The 20,067-nt window shown below is 41.5% G+C and overlaps 1 protein-coding gene and 1 long non-coding RNA gene across 4 annotated transcripts in view; one reads left to right on the forward strand and one right to left on the reverse strand.

The window, feature by feature from the left end:
• Nucleotides 1-6,891, reverse strand: part of LOC147031282 (uncharacterized) — a 90,397-nt gene extending 83,506 nt beyond the window's left edge. For both annotated transcript variants that reach the window (XR_015052681.1, XR_015052697.1), the window contains exons 1-2: nt 6,771-6,891; nt 1,152-1,224 (exon numbers count right to left, since the gene is read on the reverse strand). This is a non-coding gene — a long non-coding RNA (uncharacterized LOC147031282). The remainder of the gene's footprint in view (nt 1-1,151; nt 1,225-6,770) is intronic.
• On the forward strand, nt 872-18,831 carry LOC147031283 (uncharacterized). 2 transcript variants are annotated; one of them, XR_015052676.1, is made up of 5 exons: nt 872-886; nt 14,727-15,860; nt 16,445-16,526; nt 17,178-17,322; nt 18,343-18,831. XR_015052676.1 is itself a non-coding variant. In XM_085861096.1 (4 exons), the coding sequence occupies exons 2-4, from the start codon at nt 16,469-16,471 to the stop codon at nt 18,440-18,442; spliced, it is 303 nt and encodes a 100-aa protein (XP_085717222.1). In that variant the 5' UTR covers nt 15,756-15,860; nt 16,445-16,468; the 3' UTR covers nt 18,443-18,831. The 2 variants fall into 2 exon arrangements, 1 of the variants encoding a protein (XP_085717222.1); XM_085861096.1 differs by lacking the exon at nt 872-886 and having other exon boundaries at nt 15,756-15,860.
• The last annotated feature ends 1,236 nt before the right edge of the window (nt 18,832-20,067 follow it).

The raw sequence follows: 20,067 nt of genomic DNA on the forward strand, positions 1-20,067 counted from the left end.
AATAAATCCAAGGTATTGGTGGTGCGGTCATGACGATCTGGGATATGGGGAGGGTGGGTCATAATTTGCTCCAAATCATGAAGAATGGAAAATGTAAGAGCTACAAGTGAAAACAGAGTGAAACAGTTAAGATAGTGATGGTCGGGAGACAAATCTTCAGCCAGATGACATCAAAGTTTGGTGATTCGAGGTCCACAAGGTGCACGGCAGCCATGTTGATGTTGGAGTAGACGCAGACTCCTCCTTTGAAGTGGAACAGTGAGTGAAGGTTGCAGTTTGAAATGTTATAAGAATTAACAAGAATGGCATGTGACATTTGGGTCTCTGATAGAAGCAAGATATGAGGAGAGGAGCTTGCTCGATGATGCTCAACAAAGGAAAGATACGGAGCACTTTATACGATCCTTCATAGTTTGAAGTATATATCTTTGGTCAAGAAATTAATTCAGCTCAGTAACTTTTCCTTTCCCCAAAAGGTGCATTGAAATTGGCAATCCTTTTTTTTTTTTTTTACATGAAATATTTTAATAACTTTACTTTCAGGTTGATGGATTGCAAGTCTCATTTGAGAGCGAACATTCAGCCAACTCTTTGGAATTGCAATGCAAATACAATGCCCCTTTCCGCTGTCAGCTTAAAAACAAAATGCTGTGTTTGAGGTCACGCTCTGTGAATTTAACCCGGTCATGAGCTGAGCAAAGCAAATTACTTGGTTCTTATCACTTTGCAAGAGAACATTGTGACATTAAACAACGAAAAGAATCACAGAATCCATGCTTGTCATTCTGCTTGTCAGTAATTATTTTTGAGTTTTCAGAGCTTTAAACGATGAAACGAAATAAATATCTGCTCTTGCTTCTTCCATCTTCCACGAGATACTCAATGGGTAAGAAAATACATCATGAAAGTAATGGGAGTAAATATGTTGCTGCCTACTAAGGTGCTCACCACAAAATTTTGTTCATCATTTCAATTCACATTCAATCAGATGTATCGACAAAGTATTTTCTTCATCAATACAGTATATTCAAAAAGGATTTGCTTTGAGAAGAAAATAGTCTTTTCAAGCGGATGATAACATGAAGAAGATATCGGGCAAGGCGAGACACGAAAATCCAAATGGTATTTGAAGTTCATGATTTTTAGCTCACCTGGAACTTGGTTCTGGGGAGCTTAAGGGACGGCGCGTCGTCCATCTGTCCACAAATACTTTCAACTTCTTCTCTGAAATTACACAGACGATTTCGATGAAGCTTTAACATAACGTTCATCACCCTAACCCTAAAGCTAACCCTAACCCTAACCCTAAGATTGCTCATGGCTTTAAAAAAAAATCTGGGTCGAAAGGGGTCTACGGGAGGTTGCCCTCAAAAATATGTATTTGCTTTCTTTTCTGAAACCACACACAATTTCGATGAAACTTGACTACAACCTTTATCACCCATGATGTACCAAAGTTTGTTCACGGCATGAAAAAAAATGTATAGGTAATTACTTTCTTCTCCGTTACATATTTTGCGGGTCATCCATGCCTTCCAATGGTTGCCTGGTTATCTTATCCAGTCACTACCGGTGAGCGCCCAGGGGTGTTGCCCCCTATGTTTGGAGAATAAACCTTTAAAATTGTCTTCTTTGGAACGGCTTCACAGATCGAGGGGAAACTTCACCCACATGTTCCCCAAATCTTGGAGATACCAGGGTATTCACAAATAAATAATAGGTCACATAGTGTGGCAGCCATATTGGATTGAACAGAAATTAAAAAAAAAATGATTTCTCTTGAACCACTTCCTCAATCGATGTGAAACGTCACTGTTATGATCTTGTCATCATGGGGAATGTACGTTTTAAATTTCAACCTGATCGAACGCATGGTCTGCCAGCCAGAATTATTTAATATTTTTCATCTGGGTTCAGGGATTTAAATCAAACTTGGAAAAAGTATGTGTAACGATGTAATAATGTGGGTGGAAGCATATCAGGCGACGTCGTGACGTCGAAGAGTGTCCTTCTAGTTATACATTGTCTCGGCTCGTGGAAGAGCTCTGAAACAGAACAGGACACAACATAATAAAGGGAACAGTAGGAAAAAGGGAAAACGCCAATAGCAGGGCAGAGGGAGAAGGTAGACGGAGACAGTCAAACAATGGATGCAGGCAACGATGAGAGGTGGGGAGAATGCAAGCGTGGACAAGATGGATACATAAGCAAAATTTTGGAAGGGTGGGGGTGGTTTAACGGGTGTAGAAAAGATCATGCTTTGGAAGGGGGATGACCTGATATGGAAGTGAACAGCTGTCTTGAAGACTCGGAGGGAAGAATGAGATCGAAGAGAGCGTGTTCGGCGGTTGTCCAGGTGGGAAAAGAGAGGAATAAATGAGTGGAGGTGAGCAGTGGTTCTATATTTTGGCAGTTTCACCTGGAGAGAGTTGCTGGTGGACTGTGCACATCCTGCAGAGACTTGGAGGGGGTGGGGGCTATATATCCGGAATTTATTACCCTGCACTCGCGAAGCGAAAAGCAGGGGGGTTAAGCAATCGGTAGCGTGCGTACATCGTACGTACGTACGTACGTACGTATGGTGTATGTCGTGTCTGCATTTTGTTAAGAGCGTATATTGAAAACTGTTCCATGGAGGAAATTGAAGCTTTCCCACATGTTACATGACCATGTGATATCATGGTCACTCTTTTGAGGTCAACATAGGCTAAAGGTCGACATAGGCCAATTTTCTAAAATCCTCAATTTTCATCCGATTGACTTGAAAGTTGAAAATAATTTTTATTTCAGCTCACTTAATTCAATCACCAATAATTATTTTTCGCGTCAACATCGGCCAAAAGGTCAACATAGGCCAAATGTCTAAAATTGTCAATTTTCATCCGATTGACTTCAAATTTGAAGGGGATTTTCATTCAGCTCACTGAATTCAACCACCAATTAATTTTGAAGTCGACATCGGCCAAATTTCAAAAATTGTCAATTCTCATCTGATATCCTTGAAATTTTAATAAAATTTTCAGATCACGTCAATGAATTCAACCAGCAATTATTTTTGAGGTCAATATAAGCCGAAAGATCAACATCGGCCAAATTTAGGAAATGCTCAATTTTCATTTGATTGACTTGAAATTTGAATAGGATTTTCATGAAAATGACAATCACGTCTCACATGGCAGCCATATTGGATCGAAGGTAAAATCTTTGAAAATCTCCGAAGGAGAAACTGCTCAACCGATCGATGCAAAATTTAACTAATTGATCAACTATCCATGGGAAATGTGGTTTGATAAAGATGACGTCATCGGTCATGTGGTCTGGCAGCCATATTGGATTTTTTTAAAACGAAAACCTTAACAGCAAAGCAGTTGGCTCGCACCAAGTCCTTCTCAAGACGACGCCGGGTATGTATTCTATGGATACCATCTAGTTTTCTATGATCTTTAAAATCTTTATTTTATTTCAATTGAATTATATACTTGAGCACTGGAGAACACAAATTGCCTTTCTGACACTTTCAAAAAAACTTATGTTTAGCAGTACTTGGACAAAATGTTAGAGCATTTTATGTCATAATGACCAATCAAATTTGCCACTTGAACATCCACAATGTCTTAGCTGTCTTAATAATGGAAATTTGAGGATTCATTGCAACTTTACTTGAAGTTAATGGGGCTTCTCAAGGTAATAGTAGCAATTAACATTCCTGAAAGATGGATTGTGGTGTTGAAAGAATGCTTCAAGACGTCAGCTGATACTCCGAACTTTTCACCATATCAGATAGAGAAAAATCACACGACAAAATTGGCACTTGTGGACTGAATGTATCTGGGATCACACCAGGAGTATATCATTTTGGACTGACATACAAACTGACAGAGCAATATCTGACCAATAAATTTTAGAGCTTAAAACAAACAACCTGTCAGTCCAGTTTGTGCACCTACGTATGGAACAAATATGTAAGCACTTGCTATCTCAAACTTGTGTATATATTTCCTACACCTGGAGAAAAGGTAAGGTGGGTTTGAATATGTGTTCATCGTTATTGCTTACTTCACAAAGTCTGTATAAACTGACCTAACAACTAATAAGCCTGCCACAAAAGCAGCTGAGAGACTTCAACAATTTTTTTTTTTGTTAAATTTGGATTCTAACCAAAAGTTGTGCAATATCAAGGAGATTAATTTGTAAACATTATTCCTTAAAAAAAATTTGACAAATTTGTCGAACAATGAAACTCTCGAAAAACTCCATATCATCCCCAGGGGGGATAGCAAAAGTAGAAGGGATGACCAAGGCAGGATTGTAGATGACCAAACCCTGCCAAAGACACAATAAGGTAATTGTATTCCATGGACAGAGTGGTGCAAGCAAAGAATTAAACTTGGTGGTGCCTTGTTAGGTTTGTCTTGAAGTATGCTCCTCCTCCATCCTTTCCATCTCCTGAAATGGCATCACAACTGACTCCACTCATGCGAAGGCCAAATGCCTTGATTCTGTGTTTGCTTCCATATCCTGTGTCCACAACCTTTTGCTCTCTGTACCCACCTTACCCAGTTGTAGCCAATGTGCCTGGACTCGGTGTATTTGGCACCTGAGAATGTGGAAAAGTTTCTGGAAATCATGGACTCTGATTTTGCAACTGAACGGATGGCATCCGCTCACATATCCTAAAACCTGCTCTGCTGCTCTTGCACATCCTCTTTCTGCACTTTTCACCACATCATTTGCCCGAGGTCATCTTCCGTCTGCTTTGACGTCAGCCAGCATCACCGTATTACATAGACATGGTGAAAAAACTGATACCCTTAATTACAGACCTATCAGCTTACTTCATCTTCTTCTTCTGTATGCTAAATGTGACAAAAATAGCGAAACAAAATTCAAAAAAATTTGATGATTTTAGGCGACCTTGACCTTTTGACCTCAAAAGCAATTGGCTTCAGTGACCCAATATGTAAACCCTGCTGAAATTTCAAGTCAATCAGATGGAAATTGACGATTTTGTGACCTTGACCATTGACCGTTTGACCTCAAAACAATTGGCTTCTAGTGTTTTATTGGTGAACCAATTCAGTGACCGGATAGGCAAACCCTGTTCAAATTTCAAGTCAACCAGATGAAAATTGATGATTTTATGCAACTTTGACCTTTAGATTGATAAAAACAATCTGCTTCTAGCTTTTGATTGGTGAACCAATTCAGTGACATAATATGCAAATTATGAAACTGTGAGGTCAATCAGATGAAAATTGATGATGTTATGCAACCTTCACCTTTGATCTGAAAAAAAACAATCTGCTTCTAGCTCTTGATCGGTGAACCAATTCAGTCACCCAATATGCAAATTCTTAATATTTCAGGTCAATTGTTTGAAAATTGATGATTTTATGTGACTTTGACCTTTGACCAAATTATTAAGTTGTCTTCTCCAAATTCTCACAATAAAGCTTTGTTGAAAATTTGATGACAAAAGCTCGAATGCAAAAAAAGTTACGGCGCACGCACGCACGCACGCACGCACGCCTGCACGCACACCTGCACGCACACGTGATTGCAAAACCCCATCTCACGCTGCGTAGGAGACAGGCTATAACAGCGATAATTTAAGAATAAATTAAACAAGTAGAAGTACAAAGTACGCCCCTTCCATGCCAAATAAATAAATCCTCCAGTGCGCGGCATCGCCGGGGTGCATTTGGCGCCCGGTGATGCTGCCTTGCAACACATGGAGACAGAATTGGGAGGGAGCAGTGTACTTATAAAGTGAATGTGCACAAATGCTGCTTCGTCTTTGTGTCCAAATGTACTTCTGAAGTGAATGTGTACAAATGAGACTTCCTCACCGTGCAGCACGTAGAGTCAGAATTGGGAGGGAGTGGTGTACAATAATTTATTGATTAATTGCATAATTAAAACAAATAAATAATAATCGTTAAAAAAGAAGTCTTCTTTATCAATTGGCTAATAGCATACCGAAACCATTGTTTCAACCAAATCTGTAACTTTTTAAAAATGAAGTTATTAATTGCAAAAATTAAATAATTAATTGATTAATCAATAAATCAAAAAAATACCCTTTATAGCCAAATCACTTGTTCATCGTCATGTCCAAATAACAGCTTTCTAGCTCAAAAGGTGCCTGATATATTGCCCAGATGAGAAATAAAAGAAATAAGTAATTAATAAATAAATTAATTGATTAATGAAAAAATAAGAAATACTCTTTTTTCCCAAAACACATCTTTTATCCCCAAATTTCAGCTTCCGAGCTCAAAGGATGGCTGAGATATGGCCTGGATAAACAAGAGAAAAGATAATTAATCGATTTAATTGATTCATCAATAAATCAAAAATGCTCTTTATAGCCAAATCACTTGGACACTGTCATATCCAAATATCAGCTTCCAAGCTCAAAAGGTGCCTGAGATATTGCCAGGATGAGAAATAGAAGAAATAAGTAATTAATAAATAAATAAATTGATTAATTAAAAAATAAGAAATACTCTTTTTGCCAAAACACATCTTCTTTTATCCCCAAATTTCAGCTTCCGAGCTCAAAGGATGGCTGAGATATCGCCTGAACAAAGAAGAAAGCAAGTTAACAAACAAACAAGAAGACACCGTGCAGAGCACAATACTTACAAAATCCATAAAACAAATTTGAACTCAAAAATAATTGGTGGTTAAATTCAATGACCTGAAATATAAATCCTCTTCAAATTTCAAGTCAATGGGATGAAAATTGAAGATGTTAGAAATCTCACCTAAGTTGTTGACCTTTGGCCGATGTTGACCTTTTGACCTCAAAAACAATAGGCCTCTTCCTTCTGACAAACTCTACCATATGGTAGAGTTTCGTGAAGATCGGTTTAGAAATGCGATCTGTAGGTGACAAACGGACAGGCAGACAAAAACAAGCCGGTAGGCGACATGGGTGGTCGCTACATAATTGCATACTAGTCATACAGTTTTTGATGGATCGGACTGAAATTTTTTGACAGAGGTTCATTATAGTGCACGTAAAAGCCTGGGAGCCGATTTTTGATTTTCGAAAAAATTTTTTTAGGATTCTTTCAAAAAATTCAAAGTCCTGTTGCTAGGCCACGGTGGTGTCCATAGCAACGGTGCTCAAAAGCATAGAACTAGATCCTGGTATGAACCTACCTGTCAAATTTCATCAAAATCGGTTGACTCCTCTGGCCTCCAGAGCTGTCCATTACATACAAACAAACAGACAGACGGAAAACCTGAGAATAACGGTAGTCTAGCGACCACCCAATAACGGTAGTCTAGCGACCACCCAATAACGGTAGTCTAGCGACCACCCAATAACGGTAGTCTAGCGACCACCCTATAACGGTAGTCTAGCGACCACCCTATAACGGTAGTCTAGCGACCACCCAATAACGGTAGTCTAGCAACCACCCAATAACGGTAGTCCAGCGACCGCCCAATAATGGTAGTCTAGCCACCACCCAATAACGGTAGTCTAGCCACCACCCAATAACGATAGTCTATCGCCCACCCAATAACGATAGTCGAGCGCCCACCCTATAACGGGAGTCTAGCGACCACCCAATAACGGTAGTCCAGCGACCACCCAATAACGGTAGTCTAGCGACCACCCAATAACGGTAGTCTAGCGACCACCCAATAATGGTAGTCCAGCGACCACCCAATAATGGTAGTCTAGCCACCACCCAATAACGGTAGTCTAGCGACCACCCAATAACGGTAGTCCAGCGACCACCCAATAATGGTAGTCTAGCCACCACCCAATAACGGTAGTCTAGCCACCACCCAATAACGATAGTCTATCGCCCACCCAATAACGATAGTCTATCGCCCACCCAATAACGATAGTCTAGCGCCCACCCTATAACGGGAGTCTAGCGACCACCCAATAACGGTAGTCCAGCGACCACCCAATAACGGTAGTCCAGCGACCACCCAATAACGGTAGTCTAGCGACCACCCAATAACGGTAGTCCAGCGACCACCCAATAACGGTAGTCCAGCGACCACCCAATAACGGTAGTCTAGCAACCACCCAATAACGGTAGTCTAGCGACCACCCAATAATGGTAGTCCAGCGACCACCCAATAATGGTAGTCTAGCCACCACCCAATAACGGTAGTCTAGCCACCACCCAATAACGGTAGTCTAGCGACCACCCAATAACGGTAGTCCAGCGACCACCCAATAATGGTAGTCTAGCCACCACCCAATAACGGTAGTCTAGCCACCACCCAATAACGATAGTCTATCGCCCACCCAATAACGATAGTCTATCGCCCACCCAATAACGATAGTCTAGCGCCCACCCTATAACGGGAGTCTAGCGACCACCCAATAACGGTAGTCTAGCGACCACCCAATAACGGGAGTCCAGCGACCACCCAATAACGGTAGTCTAGCGACCACCCAATAACGGTAGTCCAGCGACCACCCAATAACGGTAGTCTAGCCACCACCCAATAACGGTAGTGTAGCGACCACCCAATAACGGTAGTGTAGCGACCACCCAATAACGGTAGTCAAGCGACCACCCAAAAAATCTTCGACTTTGCAAGTAATAATCCTCATGAAAATGGTGGTGCACCATCCTGGGGAGCCCTCTTTCAGCTCGCTGGGGTCTTCAACTGCCATTTTGTTCAGTCTGTTTAACAATTCCTTGACTTTGAACAGGCCACAACGGTTTGTTAACCATAAAGCACTCCAATTTTGAAGCGGTCAGTTCAATATCTGACTATTTCCATCCGTCCATCCAGAAAAATGAAGAAGAAGAACCCTTCTAACGGTGTTTCTCAGAAAAATGGACCCTTTTGACCCCTTCGTCCACTGAGACCCTTTCAACCTTTGAAGACTCTTTAAGACCACCAAGACTCTTAAGACACCCAAAGCCTCCTGAGGACCCAAAAGACCCAGATGACCCAAAAGTCCCCGAGGACCCAAAAGGGCCAAAAGACCTAGGCCACCCAAAAGATGCAAGAAAGGACCCAAAACACCCATACGACGCAAAAGTTCCCAAGAACCCCAAAGACCCCGTGGACCCAAAAATTCCCGAGGACTCAAAAGACCCTGAAGACTCAAATACCCAGAGGACTGAAAATACCCAAAAGTCCCTGAGGACCCAAAAGACCCTGTAGACCCTTTAAGACTACTATGGATGAGTTGTGTGTGGGGGGGGGAAGAGGGGTGAGGGGGGAATTTTTTGGGGGGAATTCTACCCAAAATAACGCAATAGTTGAACAAACCATTGCATTCTGATACGGAATGTGATGCATCAAAATGATCATCATGATCAACTGAGTTGATTCGGCTAATTAACTACAAAGGACCCTGATTAACCTTCGGCCAATTAACATTTCTACTCCCACTAATCCACCCCAAACCCACCTTCAAATTCCCTGCTTTCCTTCATGAAAGTCCCTGGAGTGTCCATCTTGTACCCTACCCTATCCCTCTCCCTACCACAGATCTCACGTCTCTCTTCCACACGTTTTTCCTTCCCTCTCCCATCCCTCTTGTGTCCTGCTCTCCTTGTTGTACGTTCTGTGTGTTAGCTCTCATACAAGCCTCGATAGTGTAGCGTATCCCGACCCCCCAAAAAACCCCTGTTTTAAAAAAACCCAAAATAGTGTTGCGGCTCCATTCGATGTTACCACCCCAACAAATGATCAACATACAGTTTGTGAGGCCCCGGTAGAGGTGCCCGATGCAGTTGTACAAAATGGTGGATTAGAGGCCCCATCTCATGTTGATGAAAGTGTTAAACAGGACTCACAAAGTACCACCGTGCATCACTCGGTACCCCTCTTAGACGTGTTTGTAAACGAGTTGGTAAAGGTCCAGGGTGATACTTACGAACCTAGTGGAAGGTTATCTGAACTGTCTGCTTCAGATGATGATGACATGGAGGTGACTGATCTGTCACAATCATCATCTGATTATTTACAGATATCTCCCCAGGTTATTGTATCCATTCTGAATGAGATGTTTAGGCAGCGGAATGTCATCATTCATCAACATCTCCATTATAATACCAAGCTTGCACACTAAAAACTCGGCTCGCCGTCACACGATCCCTATGAAATTGCTGTGGCACTTAGCGGACATGCTGTTTGGGAAGTCTTGGCGTTCCATAGTACCACTTGCATTTTGCACAATGCGTATTTTTTTCATTCCCCGTGTACGGTCTGTCGTCTGCTTCCAGCTATGTTGTACTGCTATCCCGTGCATGTGCACGGGTATCACTAGTTTTCCTGACTTGCTCTCCTTCACACGGACTGCAAAGTGTATAATTAGGAACTCTAAAGATTTTGAAATAACGAAACCACAAATTCACAGACTGAGGAGATTTATTACAAAAGCAGGTTTAGAATATTCTCAACAGCTGCCAACCCCCCATGATATGGGATGAAAAGGAAGGAAGTGCTTTTTGGCACCTTAAACATGCATGGGGGTGGTGCTAACCATTTGCGTCGGAACCAAGTTAGAAACTTGTTGCTTCAGAAACATCTGGATGTCTGTTTGTTGCTAGAAACGCACATAACGGAGACTTCACAGTCTGACTTGCTCTGCCTGAACAAGGGGGTTTGTTTCTTTAGCAATTTGTCTTCTGTCTCGGCGGGTGTTGCCTTTATGCTTCGTCCAGGGTTTGTTCCTGACTCGTGTAGTTTCCTTGAAATAGTTAAAGGACACTTAGCATCATAAGAGTTCGTGTATCAAGGATTTCACCTCACCTTACTTAATGTCTATGCTCCGAGTGAGAGCGGGGCTCGTAAAGATTTTTTTTACACATCTGGCTAATTACTTCCATAGTTTAGTCTTTGATCACTGTATTTGTATCGGAGGAGATTTCAATTGCACGTTTGAACCTAAGTTGGATAGAAATACACCAGAACCACATCCTGAATCTCATTAACACATATCTTGTTGTTTTTCATCACTTGGTCTACTCGATGCTTGGCACATGCAGCACCGTACACTGTACAGCAGCACTGTACAGTCATACATGGTGCCGGTGTGCTAACGGGCCGATAGCACTTGCAAGGCTGGATAGATGGTATTGTTAAGGATTCAGTGGTGGCGGGATTCGGATGAGTGATGTCAATCACTGTCCGTAACCAGTTTGGGTTTTCGCACCCTACTCTCGACAGCCAAATGTTACAGATTCGGCACCACCCTAACCACCGCCGTCTCCGGGGTTATAACGCCGGCTGCTTCGGCACAGGCCTCGGGTCACGCGCCTCGAATCGCGATACCAACGTACACCTGGACCTTACCAGTTGGGGGAATAGACCCCGGTTACAAACTGGTTTTGTCAGAGACCGAGCGAATTCTGCCAGTCTGTAACCATTTTGTTTTTTATATCCAAATCGAGCGGATCGTTCCTCGGTGCGGCACGAATTAATTCAAAGTGGTAACTTCATACAAATCAGCCAGATTTATTGGGGACACATCGGGAAAACACAACACAAGCAAAGCATTCACAATGTTATAATTAATCTGTAACCCGTTCTTAACTAGGAAGCTACGGATTACGGGTTTCGAAGGGGACCCTAATGAGATAAACCTTAAACAACATGCAGACAAGACACAGAGTACTTGGTGATGCTTCATGGACGAGAGGAAAAGTGTCAAAGGCCCGAATGTGGCTCGTGACAAGCCAATGTCCACGGATTCGAGCACCCAAGCTCAAACACGCCGCATGGCAAAATGGCTCTCGTCCTCCTTCTTCTCCCGGCACCACTTGCACACGCAACCTCAGCGCGTTCTGACCCCGCGTAATGTCGATGACACAAGACCGTCAGATTGATGGTGGGTTTCAACTGGTTTCTCACAAGGTCCAGTATACAAGGCCAGGCCTGCCTGTTCACCAGATAAGGCCAAATCGAGGTGTTGGGCTCCGCAGGCTGGGTCCATGGGATTCCCAGATGTCGTCGAGCCGTGAGGTGAGTAGGGACAGTCAGAGGCTCCGTCACTGGACTCCGGATGAACCTGCCGATGTCCTCCTCATAAAAGTCGATCGCCGACTCCCACTAGTCGTTTCTCCTGCCTCTTTCATGATGCAGATCTCAGACAGACACAGCCGTCCCTTACACAGCAGATCACGACACCCACTTGTCGTTTCTCATCCAGCCGAGGGCAGACAGACCTCACGCAGTCCTTTCCCTGCCTTTCTTTCAGCTTGCTCCTCACGAAAGCCGATCGCGCATGTCGCAGCACTCTCAATCCCACCTTCTGCCGATCGCAGACTGACCTCGGTGCTCTCAGTTGGCCCTTATCAGTACTCCCTTATTAACTGGGAAGGAGTGGTAGATCACGTAACCAAACGTCTTAACAAATGGAAAAGGTTCCTTCCGCAAATGTCTTTCAGAGGTCGCATACTAATTATTAATACTTTAGTTACCTCTGCCTTGTGGCACAAATTCAACTGTTTACAGCCACCAGATATATTGCTTAAAGAGATTCAACAGATACTGGAAAATTTATTTTGGAATGATTATCATTGGTTGCAGTCAGATTTACTCTGTCGCCCCTTGTCTGATGGTGGCCAAGGGCTCATTGACGTAAAGTGTCGTCTGATGGCCTTTTGGCTGAAGTCGATACAACGAGTGATCAATGTGGAAAAACTGCCCTGGTGCCCTGTGACATAACGAATATTGAGACGAGCTGGATTGTTTGGCTACGGCCTTGAGTTGTTCCTAATTGAATCAAAACAGATTGACATGTCTAACCTTCCTCTGTTTTACCAGAGTATGTTGAATGCTTGGCAAGCAGTAGTGGTGACCCGCCAGAGGGATTTGTATGATACTGTTGAGGATTCTCGCCCATTCGGCGTGCGGGCGACCGCTTTTAGCGAATCGCGGCCACGCGCCCACCGACCATGGCAATCCAGTCGTAGCTTCCGGATCAACGCCAAAACCCAGCTACGGTGTGTTTAACACACCATAGATCAGCCAACTCTTCTGTCCACGCTCTTCAGGGTCAATCGCCGAATTATCGATATACCTAATTATTCGCACAGACAGAAATGCCGGGGATCTACACCTCAACGAGACCTGCACGAAAACGAGCCGCTTTACACAGCTCGTTTCGTATGCGATTGCCGAGCGGTTATATATCGCCAAGTCCCGTCGGACCCGATTATCTTATCGGTGTTAAAAACCAGATAACATTCCGAACGCAACCAAGGCAGCCCAATGGAGGAAGGGACGTAACGAGCAGGTGACATTTAACAACGGGGAACATTTATTTGAACACAAGCAATGCAAGAAATGAATGAATGGCGATAGGGGAAGCACGTAAGAGCAGAACTATACCGACTATATGAAATGCAATGCAATCATTTACAGCACACAAAGCACTTAACAGTTTCCTACTTATTAGACGGGCCCACGGACACACGGACGCACACACACACACACACCCAAGAAATGGTGGCTGAGGCCTTTAAAAAGGGCTCCAGCTCGGAGGACAGATGAGCTGAAACCCAGAACCTATCTCGAACCTCTCCACCTCATGTGGTCTTCAAGCTGTTCGGACCCCGGCTCCAGCGAGAGCAAGCTGGATCCAATCGCCATGAGCCGTGATCCTTCCCGAGCTCCAGCGAATCCTCTCGCGCTTCTCAACACGTGCTGGTGAGACGAGGTGCTGATCCTTCCCATCGATGCGCCGCTTCCCCAAGGAACCACCTCCAAGATGAGGCCAATGAGTCGCACTAAGCCGGGAACCAAGCGGAGAACAAATAGCTCCATGAACCAAGAAGAGCCAGCCAAGCAACCAGCTCAACTCTTTTCCGATGAACAAAGCAGAGCCCAAAAAGCCTCCACCCGAGCCAAGCAAAACCCGAAGGCCTGCTGAAAAGCCAAGCCGAAGCAAAAAGCCTTCAAAAGCCTTCAAAAGCCTCAACCCTAAACCGAGCCAAGCCGAAGCTCACTCAATAACCACTCGAACCAACTGAGGATCTCTTCCTTATTCTCCTCCACCCTTCCCCCGCTCCCGGCGTGACTCGTCCCCCCGTGCCCGCACAACGGCGGGTGGGAGGGAGTTGTTTACGTCCCGTGATTCAGGACGGGAGGGCTCTTCTTCCTCTTCGCAGAAGAGGGGGAGGGGCGTCTCCATTGTGTCGTGATCGCTCCCCAACTATTAAATGAAATCACAGCGCATCTAATCGGTTTCTGCCCATTAAGCAATGGAAGGTGAGCTATCTACGGAACAAGCACTTATCGACATAACTGACGAAAGGAACCTGAATGTTGTGTGCAATCAAATTCCCAAATTCGTGACAATATTAAAATGTTTGTGGGAGAACCTCTATTCCTCAACCCACTCTTTCCCAATGTTCCCAAAAGCCGTTGTTTTTCACAAAACTTCATTTCAGCTGGTATCAAAAATGTTTGGCATCGTCGCGACACATCCAATTGTTGCTGGAAGTCTGTTAAATAAATTGCTGAAATCACTGGCACCAGGTCATTAAGAGCTGTCGGTAAAGTACTTGTAGATGTCATCCATACATCCTTTAAACTTGAGTTGCAGTGGAGTACTGAGGTCAAATGGCTACCCAATAAGCCTTCATTTCCGAGCTTACTTGTCCAATTCACTGGGTTTACTCCATCTCCATTTAGTATTGCTTCTTGTTTATTTAGTAATCTTGACAGTAAATCTATTTATCGTTTTTGTCTTTCTGTTATTAATATAAATACCTCTGCAGTAGGAGTACTGAGATGGAAAACGCTTTTGCCGTATGCCACCCCGTCTGAACCTGCATGGGAATCGATGTATTGCACACCAATAACAAAAAGGTCAGGTGACTTGCAATGGAGACTTGCTCACTGGTCACTGCCAACAAACACCTTTGTCAACCGAATTGATGTTGCTGTATCAGCGCTTTGTCCTTTTTCTAACATCACTGAAGATTTGTTCCATGGATATATTGATTGTGTACGATTGTGCCCCCTTTTTCTTTTATTGAACAATATATTTCATCGGGTAAATGTCCCCTTTTCACTCCGGTTTTTTTATTTTTGGCCTCAGAGTCAATTCAGGTAATGAAAAGTTGTTAATGTTTTTGAACTATGTTCTATCGGAGGTAAAATTAGCGATTTACCTGTCGAGGAAAGCCAAAATGAAAGGCAAACCATTTAAGCAATGTAATGTGATTTTACATTGCCAATCCCTGGTTTCAACTCGTTTGAAACTAGAATTTAATTATTACAGAAATAATGAAAATATTAATACCTTTGTTGAAACTTGGTGTATTGGGAAGATGGTGCAATGTAAATATAAATGTAAATGTATTAGAAATTTATGTGTAGTGTTTCCTTCCTTGTGTCTGAAATTTTCTTGTTTTGAATTGCTTTTTTTTGGCGTTTCGATGACTTTGTTGATTTCTCTTTGAAACTTGTTTTTGTTTTATCTCCTTTGGTTCTTTGTATTTTTATAATAAAAGGAGTCAAAAGTCAAAGTTTGTCTCTCTGTCTCTCTGTCTCTCCATATCCCTGTCAGCAGAGTGATGGGTTGTGTTTGTAAGTAAGAAATAATTTTTGGGGTTTCATTTTAATTTATCTTGCTGAAATTACATTAAAAAGTGAATCGTTTTCAAGGCAATGTATTTCTACCCTCCATTTTAAGAGATGATCACATGAGTTGGTAAAAGCTTGCAAAAACAACAAGATCAACAATATTATGTTGGGGTCAATGATCACACACACATCACCCAAACGCACATCACACATGACTCCACCTCATCCCCCTAACAATCTACAAAGATAAGGAATGCATATAAAAGTGAGCAAGACTCTCCCAAACCTTGTATTTTTTTGCAAATCTCCAGTCTATTTCACTGGTACAGTAGATGCTCAGATTAAGGCTTAAACTAGTGTTGCTTTATACTTGCATGTGTTTACAAATTTTGCCTATATTATTTTTTATTCTATTGTTTTTTATTCTATTGTTCCATGTTATATTGTTTTATTCTATTGTTCTTTAGTTTTTTATTAAATTTTATTCTATTGTTCCATGTTCAATTGTCTTATCTTTCTCCTTCTATGTTTTTTTTTTTTTAACTCCCCATGTCCCTTTTTTGTTCGGGTGAAGTCACAATAACAATATGAGGCTCGGTTGATCAAATTGTCTTTATTTGCACCTCTCTCAGGATATCAAAATTGTGTGTGTGTGTGTGTGTGTGTGTGTGTGTGTGTGTGTGTGTGTGTGTGTGTGTGTGTGTGTGTGTGTGTGTGTGTGTGTGTGTGTGTGTGTGTGTGTGTGTGTGTGTGTGTGTGTGTGTGTGATTTGGCTCTCTGGTATATTGTAATATCAACAAGTAATTCACAGTTTTTCCCTTTCACTGCATACAGTCAAATCACTTCATTGTGCGTCACAATCTTTGCAAATGGTAATGTTGCCATGATGTGTTTTTGTTTTTTTCAGCTGGTGACCGTATATCCTGCAAAAATGCGAACCACAATTTTGTTGTTGGGCCTGGCCACTGTGCTTTGCACTTTCCTGATTGGTAAGTTCACATTATAACTTCACGCTGTATTATAACTAACAATTTCACAAGACGAATCAACCAATGATTCCTCACCATGTGATTCACCATGTATTATCTTGATGATTGTGTTCGAAATTCCGCAGCAATTCCTCAGAAATTACAAAAGTTTGTTCAAAGTTGCAGCAAAATAAGACATTACATTGCAAGGAAATATACACAGTGTTAGGTTTAAAAGTTGAACCCTTACAGTAATGCCATGAAGCATGTGTAGTTAGTTACATTTCGATTCACTCAACAACACTTGTAACTAATTTTAAATGCGTATTTAGGAAAGGACTAATTCTGCATTTGCAATCTTTTTGTGTAATAATATTCTGCATGTGTGATGATGATAATAATAACAACAAAACTTTTTTAACAATAGAAAACAGGTTCAGATTGATTTCCACTGTAAAAAAACAAGTTGGCTGATTATTTGCAGCCCTTGAACTTTAAGCGTTAACATATTATGCTTTCACAATTCCTTACAATGGCTGATGAAATACAAATATCATGAGTTTTGCAAACATTCTCACTTCACGAAGCATGATTACAATTGAAAAAAACATCAACGGTTTCTGTATATTCAATCCAAGGTGTGTGTATGTGTGTGCGTGTGTTTAATTCCAGTGTCCGAGGCGAAGCCTCCAGATGAAGATACAACGCTCAAAGAATTGATTCCAGAGCACGTGAAAACCTTTCTGATAAATGCGGTAACTCGAATTGAAATGATCCTTGGAGAAATTCGTTCCTCTCGAATGGGAGAACTTACAAAGTAAATAACACTACACTTCCTGTTTTTATGTTTGAATTCACCATCTTAGACTGCTATTGAGAAAGGTTTTTGCAACCCCACGTGGTGATTGCACATTGCTTGTTGTGGTGTATAGCATTTTGGTGTTTACTTTTTTTTTTCATGACCCCCATGCTACTTCAGGGGCTGATAAGATGGCCTCGAGGTAAACACTCGCTCTAAGCTGTCTAGCCTTAGTTTGAATGCTGACACAGCTATAAACTGTCATCCCGGTGTTTCACAGGCAGGGTGATTCATCAATGTGTGTGCCGTCTCTCGGATGGATATTAAACTGGGCGTCTCATATGACAGCATTAGTTGTGGACGTTAAAGATCCCAAAGTGTCCTTCACAGAGAATAGGCGAGTTGTCTCGCAAGCACCATGAAGAAATTACAAATTCCTGCCATAACTATTGTGGGGATGGCAATGGAAAAACCACCCAGTATCACCCTTTCCACTAAACTGCTTCGGCAGTAGCAACCCTCTGTAGCGACAAAGAGTGGTACATCAGAATCAATGAGAATACCACATCATTATTTTTGCCTATTTTTTTGCTCTTTATGGACATGACTGCCCTCATGAAAGGTTAAAAACTAAACATAAAGGAAAGATAATTACTGGGTCACGCATTACAAAGATAAATATCCTTAAAATTGCTTTCAAGTAAGAAAAAGTAATTGTGGGAAGGCCATCGTGGCTGAATATACACGCCTAAAGGGAGGAATGACTTTCACTCATAAAGAAGGACCAAAAAGGGGGGCAGGAATGATTATCATGAACAATAATTAACAGTTTAAAAGAAAAGGAAACGACAATAGGTTCTTTTCCAAAGGGATCACTCTTGCACTGGGGTAGTTATTGAGCACAGTTGCTGATCATCCAATGAATTGCTCATTGTTAAAACACAAGAACTTATTTGGTATTTCATGGTTTTTGTTTATTTTTTGTTACTAATCGCTGACATGCTTTGTTTTGCATTTGTTTATTTTGTGTTTGTTTAGGGAGCTGGCTGGTGAGACCATGAAAGTGATGAAACCACATTTGGCAGCCTTGAGGGAACATATTAGCCAGCGTATTCAAGAATACACTGCAACTGAATAAGGAAAAACAGGCTTCAATTCAATTACCTTTACTCTCCTATCTTGTCTTCAATAGCTCCTCATTCACAGCCTAAGGGTGAAAGCATTAGAATTTGACCAATTGTTCACCCCGAATGCTAGAATTGCCAATGAAAATGATCGTTACTTTACCAATAGAACAGAAACACCATGGTAATGGAATAGCATTGATTTTCACACCTCAGGAAATGAGTAAAAGGTGCTGAACAAACGTTACTAAAAAACCATCATCCAAATAGCCGATGAAATAAAACACACACAAGTAATTATTCATCTTCAGTTAATGCAAAGTGGAAACTTTTTAGACAACCTTGATCAAACTCCTATCAATGTAATGTTTTCGAAACTGGAATAAACATGTTTTGACCCATTGCTATTTTCTGTCTGTTTCTCTCATTATAATGATAATTATTAGACACGTTGGCCATTTAAAAAGCTTAAGTGTACCTGCATTCTGCAATAATAATAATTCCTTCTCCTTGCCCTCACCCCCTTTTGTCTTTTACATAAAAGACTTGTGGATCGAGATAAACACCAGGCAAATTTTTTTTTAAAAAGCAGTGTGCATGAAGCAATCTACAATGTATGCAAGAATTACTTAAAATGTTTGCCGATTTCAAAAAAATTAACGATTGGCTTTTTATGTTAAACTCTAAGAAAAAAAAAATCCAAACACGAAGCTGATACTCTTGGTCTCTTGCCTTTTTGAGTGGTATGAGGAATAGATCTGTGTAATATGAAACGGTTTTTTAAAATATCACGTTCATAAAAGTACACGGACAAATGATCAGTCGGTCTATGGAGCTCATTGTAATATCTCCCGTTTACAACCTTGATGGAGGGGTGGGAGACAATGATGTCATTTCATTGAAAAAAAAACAAAAAAAAACAAACAAAAAAAACATTGCACCCATGTCCAAAGGAACTGGTTCAGTTTGGCATCTTTAATATGAAATAGGCATAGCCTAGAAACAAACGAAACCCATTAGAATTACCCTTTACAACCAAATAGAATTACCCTTTAGAATTAAACGCGGTGTGTTAAAAAGGTTCTTAATTTGAGGGACGGAAGGAAGGGCATAGCCAAATATTGAAGCAGCTTCAATGCTATAAAAACAATCAACATTATTTCCTCACAAATAACTTCAACACAGGTTGCCATTAGACCCATCAAGCTTCCGCAAGTATTACCACCGTATGGATAATTGTACATGATCTATTCTTTTAAATGCCGAGTGTCCTACAAAGAAGCAGCACATACCATTTTAAAGATTTTGGTATGACTCAGGCCAGGGCCCGAATGGCCAACTTCCAGACACTCGGGGCAAACACTATCCATTTGACAGAGTGTGGTATATACATTTTAAGAATGCCCTCGTTTTAAACAGAGAATAAAACACATGTATTAAGTGGATACTGACCATAATAATAAACCACAAGTGTATTGATTGGAATATGCTGGCAAGAAAAAGGAATAAACTCTTTTTGACATCTAGATAAATTGCTGACAATTATTTCAAAATTCCATCTTGTAACGTCTACAATGAATGCTTATGCAGCTCAATTCCTTAATAGAGTGTACAATATGTCAATTCAGCATCAGGCTTA

Source organism: Eptatretus burgeri, chromosome 2, assembly GCF_056783735.1.
Source record: "Eptatretus burgeri isolate ZD-2024b chromosome 2, Ebu_testis_v1, whole genome shotgun sequence".
Classification (NCBI taxonomy): domain Eukaryota; kingdom Metazoa; phylum Chordata; class Myxini; order Myxiniformes; family Myxinidae; genus Eptatretus; species Eptatretus burgeri.

Excerpts from the sequence above, each read along its gene's own strand:
- LOC147031283 (XM_085861096.1), top strand. The coding sequence starts at position 16,469 with ATGCGAACCACAATTTTGTTGTTGGGCCTGGCCACTGTGCTTTGCACT. Across the intron at positions 16,527-17,177 it reads GCTTTGCACTTTCCTGATTG|TGTCCGAGGCGAAGCCTCCA; the intron begins GTAAGTTCACAT and ends GTTTAATTCCAG. Across the intron at positions 17,323-18,342 it reads CGAATGGGAGAACTTACAAA|GGAGCTGGCTGGTGAGACCA; the intron begins GTAAATAACACT and ends GTGTTTGTTTAG.